Source organism: Nelumbo nucifera, chromosome 6, assembly GCF_055504915.1.
Source record: "Nelumbo nucifera cultivar China Antique chromosome 6, China Antique-T2T, whole genome shotgun sequence".
Lineage (NCBI taxonomy): Eukaryota > Viridiplantae > Streptophyta > Magnoliopsida > Proteales > Nelumbonaceae > Nelumbo > Nelumbo nucifera.
The window spans coordinates 7,637,327-7,644,547 of record NC_142654.1 but is presented as its reverse complement, the minus strand read 5'-3'; the positions used below and the strand labels follow the sequence as shown (position 1 = coordinate 7,644,547).

Here is a 7,221-nt window from a genome sequence, read left to right as displayed (position 1 = left end):
GGACTGTCGCCGCTGTGCGTCATGTGACTTCTCTGCAACCTGCAAACAATGAAACAACCGTCCTAATTCCACCTCTGACCTCTCTCTCTTTCTCTCTCCTCTGTTTTTTTTTTTTCGCAAAAAGAGCAGTGCCAGGAAAAAAAATTGAAAAACAGGGAAAGACAACAAAAACACCGAAACCCAACCGAACCCACCAACGAAACCAAAAGAAAATAAAAAGAACGATTTCGTCTGTTAAAAAAATGATGTAAAAACGAACCACCACCAACACATCCCTTCCATGTCTGTCTTCATCCTCACTTCATCTCCAACTAAAAATGAAAGCCCCATCTCAACAACTGAATTCATCTCGGACTCTTGTTTTTTTAAGCATACAATGAGATGGTGGAGCTCAAAAGAACCACCAAGATGAGGCTCTTGAACAAGCACGGAAAACACGATAAGAGCTTCTGCTACAGATATTTCAGATGGGTTCTCTGGGTTTCTTTGTCCCTTTATTTCTTCAGCTCTTACCTCATCAGTAGCTCCAGCAAGACCACCTCGCTTCCTAAAACCACCGTCTCTGTTTCAAAAGGCAGCTTTCTCTCTCGAGCCTTGTTTGAGAGCAATACGACTGTTTCGCAACAACCCAGAACGAATGGGATACACCTATCTCGAGGTTGGACCATTTTGTTCTGTTTCTCTTCTGTTTCTTTGCCTTGGTTACTTAAGCTCATATAGTCATATTTATTTTCTTTGATTATTTTATGTAGGGTTATTCAACGATTTGAAGGTTTATATCTATGAGCTCCCTTCAAGATACAACACGGATTGGCTATCGAACGAGAGATGCAGCAACCATCTCTTTGCAGCGGAGGTCGCGATACACAAAGCATTGATGGGCAGTGATGTACGGACACTCAAACCATGGGAAGCCGATTTCTTTTTCGTTCCGGTTTACGTGTCTTGTAACTTCAGTACCGTTAATGGATTCCCGTCGATCGGTCATGCGCGGCCTCTTCTATCTTCAGCGATGCAGCTCATCTCTTCTGAAATGCCGTTCTGGAATCGAAGCGGTGGGTCCGATCACGTCTTTGTCGCTTCACACGATTACGGAGCTTGTTTTCACGCCATGGTGAGTCAAAGGTTCTTTATTTTTTTCCTATTATTTTTCTGCAAAGGTTTTATGATTTAATCTTTCGTCTTGTCTGGATATTCTTTAGGAGGACGTAGCAATCGCAGACGCGATTCCAGCGTTCTTGAAGCAATCGATTATATTGCAGACTTTTGGTGTTAGTTCCCGCCATCCGTGTCAAGACGTCGAAAATGTGTTGATACCACCTTATATTTCGCCGGAAAGCGTGCGGTCGACACTGGAAACGGCGCCGGTGAACGGTGAGAGGGACATCTGGGCATTTTTCAGAGGCAAGATGGAAGTTCATCCCAAGAACATCAGCGGGCGATTTTACAGCAAGTAATTACTTTCTCTAATCCAAAAACATGAAACTGGCAGTCAGACACCCCGCAACTTTACCTCAAATTACGGAAATACCCTTCTTTTCTTGTCAGAAGCGCATCTAGTCGCTTGATTTGCTTGCAGAGAAAGATCTCGCTTGCCAATTCAAAGACAAAAACAAACCGAGGGTTTTTACTTTGACGGGAATACCCTCCAACGTCCGTTCGCGAAACAATTAGGCTCCGCCGAAAAAACAGTCAATGAGGAGGCATTTGTGTCAATATAAAATGTGACAGTAAAAAGTACAAAGTCGGCGGGATTTTCTAGGCTTTTTACTGCAAAAAGTAAAAAATTACAAAAAAAGTGAACGACATGATGTATAAAATTTAGCTTTCTGAAATACAGAAATAATTCTCTTCTCTTTTTCAGGCGAGTACGGACGGTAATTTGGGAGAAATACAACCGGCACCGGAAGTTTTACTTAAGGCGGCATAGGTTTCCCGGTTACCAGTCAGAGATCGTACGGTCCGTGTTCTGCCTCTGTCCACTGGGCTGGGCCCCATGGAGTCCGAGACTGGTCGAGTCGGTTGCTCTCGGCTGTGTCCCCGTCATCATCGCCGACGGCATCCGTTTACCATTCTCAGACGTCGTCCGGTGGCCGGAGATATCCCTCACCGTTGCAGAAAAAGACGCGGGGAACCTAGGAAAGATCCTCGAGCACGTAGCGTCGACGAACTTGTCCATCATTCAGAGGAACCTGTGGGACCCAGTCAACAGACGGGCCCTGCTGTTCAATCGTCAAATCGAAGAAGGGGATGCCACGTGGCAAGTGTTGCGTGAGTTATCACTGAAGATGGAGCGGTCGTATAGGAGACGGTCATCTCAAATCCACTCGATACCAGACAGTTGACTGATTCAAAGATGGTTTCGAGGTGGTGCCAGTTAAGTCGTGTGGCTTTTCCGCACGTGGATGCTGATGCAGGCAGATAGTGGAAAGACAGCTAGCATATCTTTTGTTTTGGATTGCTCTTCGCCAAGCGAGAGTAGCAAGAGGTTCATGCGGCCCCGCATCTCCCTGGCGGACGATGATGCCACGTGTATTTCCATCCAGATGGTAATGCTTGATTTGCTGGATTAATCGGTAGTGCAGGAAGTACTATGCGCTCAGCCCGACAGAGGAATGTATATAATATAGCAAATAAAATTGTATACAAATTGATTTTAAGTAATTTTTCTGGAGGAATATATATTTTTTGAATTAATTTTTAGTTGTAGATGTTGCAGTAATTAAAAAAAGAATTTTTTAAAATGCAACCTTTTAAAAAGAATTAAATATTCCAGTTTTAATGGGAAGGAAATGGGGAGTGCTAGCTCAGATGTCAGAGCTCTGGATTTGAATAGTGTTTTGGGCTTTTTTTTTCGGTGGTGATCAGGGAATCATCACTTCATCGGGACCGTACAATTGACAGCATTTTTCGGAATGTGGATTTTGTCCGTTAAGTTTATCTTGGTAAATAAATTCGTTGGGTGGTCTCGGTCTACCACTACCCCTTAGGGATGTCAATGGATCGGGTCGGATTAAATGATAAATCCGGTTTGGGTCAATATGTTTGATTTTAAGGTTAGGATCGGGTTAGAGTTTTGATTCTTCCATTCGAATTAGGTTTCGTTTTTTACTGATCCATCCGTATTTTATAACTTTTTGACTTTTACCTCTGTAGCTTTAAAGTTTATTTATATATTAGTTTTGATTTTTTTTTAAATAGAAAAAGTGATATTTTAGATTTTATAAAATAAATTTTAATTTAAATTAATGGATTTTAGGTCTTCGAATGTATTAGAAAAAGATAATAGAAATGCTACGGATCAAGGTTAGACCCGATAGAGTTAAATTGAATTTGGAAACTAAGCATTTTTTAAGGCGGATTGGGTTGGGTTCTGGTCGAGACTTTAGGGTTGAGGTAAACCGACCCGTTGACATCACCCCTAGATCCACTATCAGGGCGGTGGCGGTGCGCCAGTGCCGGGTGAGTTCAAATACTTGGGAACCCAGAAGCAGCCCAAGATGGAGAAGAAACCGACCTCAGTCTATGCAAAGTGGCAGAGCCCAGAAGCAACTTGGGTGGAATACAAAAGCCAAAAGACTACCTTAATTATTCAACGTCAATAAAAAAGTTCAAAAGCCAAGCCAAAAGAAAGGCATCATCACTTCATTAGTATATCAACCTAATATAATAATGAGAGAATCGTAATTCATATATAAATTAGACGATTTGAGTTCCAACTTCCAACAACCCACGGGCGCTAGTTCGATAATCTGAATTAACGACCCAAGCCCATGAATGAGATGGTACTGTAGTTGTGGGCCTGAACGGACCTGACATATTCCTTTTGTCTCTCTACTCATGGGGCAAGTTCTAGTACGAGGGGCCTCTCGACCTCTGTAGTTTGGCATGTAGTTCCCATCTTCTAAGCCTTTCTGCCTTTTTCTTCTTTGGAATTAAAAGTTTTAAACGTTAACGATCATGCCACGATCTTTACAGTAAGCCATCTGTAAAGATGGGAACTTTTAATTCCCATCTGTATTTAGCACTACAAATTGGGCCAGCCTTCTGAGTTCTGAATCGAGCCCAGCAGAGCACTGTTTGAATGGAGAGTACCCCCAATTTCTGGTGGACTGTAAGTGAACATTTCACCAAATCCAGAGGGTCCAACTGTAAAGGCTTCTTTTGGATTCAAGCTGAAATGTGTTTCGTAAAAAATGAAGGTAAATGAGCTACATGCATGTAGCCCTTTTCCAGCTCAAATTATGTTGACACGTGGAAGATTGCTGATGTGTACATACTTGGAGTTGGAGGACTTCGTGTATGGAACATATGCCGTTTTCAAAAAAAAAAAGCAATACATCAGGGGACCGGATCTAGTACGCACACTATAATAAGTACCTTTAATGAATACTTGATAAATATTCTAACAACTGTCAAAAGTGGTTTTTAAGGGCAGGTTTGAAAGTATTTTAAGAGACGGGTGTCAAAAATTTTTCAAATACTCATTAAACGTGATTACAACATTGTGCCTACCTGATCCAGACTCAGCGCCACCTACAACAATTAGTCATGTGGCAATGAAAGACACTTAAGTGGCAGATATGGAATCAAACAAATGACATTGTCATTTTCTCAAAAAAGAAAAAAAATGGCAAACCACAGCATCACCGTTCTTATAAAACAGCAATCGGAGAAACAACACCGGTTCCTCACCAGTTGTTGCTAATATTAGCCAAGATAATTTGGTACCACACAGTAACAGGATAACTTTAGTTGTTTAGGGCCAATAGCCTACGCAGTTGAGAGAGTTTTTAGGCTGGGCACGTCCACCTATTCATGCCTATGTTTTTGTTTTTGGTTAAAATAAATTAGATAGCAATTACTAATTTACCTACTCTCAAAGTAATATAGTATTCCCAAGAACGCCCCCAACAGCCAAAGTTTTTTTCGCAATAACACACACATAGGTATAGAACCTCGGATGAGAATTAAGAAATTAACTCATTAAGGACATTGGGCAGGCCTCCAATTTGTAATCGGCCTAACTACCAGGCCCATATCATTGTTGGGTCTTGGGCCTACATTTTACTAATCCAAGATTAGTCTGCCCAATTGATGTTTAGGCAATGAGTTCTTCATTTAGGCCAGTCAATGATGAGGCCGCCTGGGGATCCCTATTAATACCACAGGATGGATTAGACCACACCTCTGGAACTAGAGTTCACTTTTGCTACCACGCTGGCCTAAATCTGTGAATGAATGGCTTTCCACGACTATCCAATTCAAGGTGGTGGACAACATGACAATACATTAAGTCCATCACCATCATCATCATCAACAGTGCATCGTAGCAAACACCGTTCTCCTAAACTATGTACTGGATGGTGGATGGCCCATCATGTTTGGCATTCCCACATCAGCAAAAAATTGTTCTTGAATTCTGCTTTTGTTCTTATTGCAGTACAAATTTATTTGCATTAGTATAAATGTATGGGAGTGTAAATGTAAAAAATGTAAATTCTTGTTTAATTTTACTTTATTCTGCTTTATGTCTTAATTTACTTCATCATTTGTATTACAATCAAACAAAATAAGCTAAAATTTGAAACCAAAATAGGTCATAATTTACCCTCAAATCATTTGCACTGCTATAATTTTGCATCAGTGCAAATTTATTTGCATTGCAACCAAACACGGCCTAAAGGTGAAAATGGGCTGTTTTGTTTAAAAGAAAAAACATTACATGTGTTGGAACCATCAAAATAATGTTTTTTTAAAACATAAATAAATTTTGTAGTGTAGAAATTATATGATTGTTGGAATATAAATAACTAGTTGAGGGCAAGTTTTTAGAAATTAGAAACACAAATTCAAGAACTTGTTTTTGGTTTCAATTTTGAAAGAAGAAAACACTTACAGAACCAAGAACATTTTTTGTGCTTTTATTTTGAGAAACATTATGTTTTCAAACCAGATGGTTTTGATTTATTTTTGAAACCACCAACAAAAAAAATCACGTTATAAAAACACACTATAAATAAGTTGCATGGGACCATGACCATGTGGCTCATAGCATAATCCAAGAGAATTTTACCAGGATCCGTTGAGAAAGCCTAAAGGATGCCATCAAGGTTTTTAAAACTGAACCGGATAGGGAACCGTTCTGGGTCAGGTTCCCAGGTCGAATGGTCCGATTGTCTGAACTGAATGGATTCTGACAAAAATATTATAAAGGCCAAAAAACATTATCTAGGTTGATGGGTCAACCTAATTCAAATATTTGTTTACTATAATTATATGTATTTTTAATTTTAAGTAAATTTTCACTTTTCTTAATGAGTGACAAGTTTTTATTAATAAATGCTAGAATTAATTATTAAAATTTATAAACTAATAAATATTAAGATTAATTAAATTGGTTTTTGAAAATTGACATTCACATTTTAATTTTTTTCTTATTTTTTTACATTTTAGTTATTCTCTCATTTTTCAACAGATACTAATTGTGTCCCAATATGTTACACTTTATATAAACCATTAAATTATGATTTTTTACATTTAAATAACTTATTTACAATTATATAAAATATGTAAATATAATTAATAATATTTTTTAAGATTTATTTAAATTTTTTACCATATTTATACGTATATTAATTTTTTGTTCGTATCAAAAACATGTCCCGATACTTTGAACCTTGGGTGGAACTATTGAAAGCAAACAGAAGACTACCATTAAAAAGAATCATCTCTAGCAGTGGCTAGTCGTCCCCCACAACCATAAGGGCGATAGAGGATCATTGACTGGGTCTGCATCTCTAATATGAAATCTGGGGAAGAGACTGCAACCAAGAAATGGAATCATGTCTTTTTGTGGTCTGGTGGGTCCCGAACTAAATCCTACACAGCCGTTAGCAAAAGGTTTTCAACATTTCACCAAATGTAGTGATAAGCTACCAGATCTGAGCCATCCATGTATAATGTCCTTTCCCATACCTATACCAACCAGAGAAATGGGAAATCAGAGCCACCCACCTGGAGTTTATTTTATTATTAGCAATTTTCTTTTATATCAACATGGTTGGATTCTACTGGTTAAGCATATTCGAGTAGCCAGCCACTTGCCACCGGTGCAGGCACATGTTGAACAAACACATACATGGAAGCAGGAAAGAACACCTCACCTAACCTAACCCATTCCATGCAAACAAACTGTGATGAAAGGCCCTTCAAAAAATA

The 7,221-nt window shown here is 39.1% G+C and overlaps 1 protein-coding gene across 1 annotated transcript; it reads left to right on the top strand.

Annotated features, from left to right (window-relative positions):
- FRA8 (Exostosin family protein) lies at positions 1–2,697 on the top strand. Its single transcript, XM_010268918.3, has 4 exons — positions 1–658; positions 753–1,114; positions 1,203–1,453; positions 1,865–2,697. The coding sequence occupies exons 1-4, from the start codon at positions 382–384 to the stop codon at positions 2,343–2,345; spliced, it is 1,371 nt and encodes a 456-aa protein (XP_010267220.1). The 5' UTR covers positions 1–381; the 3' UTR covers positions 2,346–2,697.
- Positions 2,698–7,221: the final 4,524 nt, after the last annotated feature.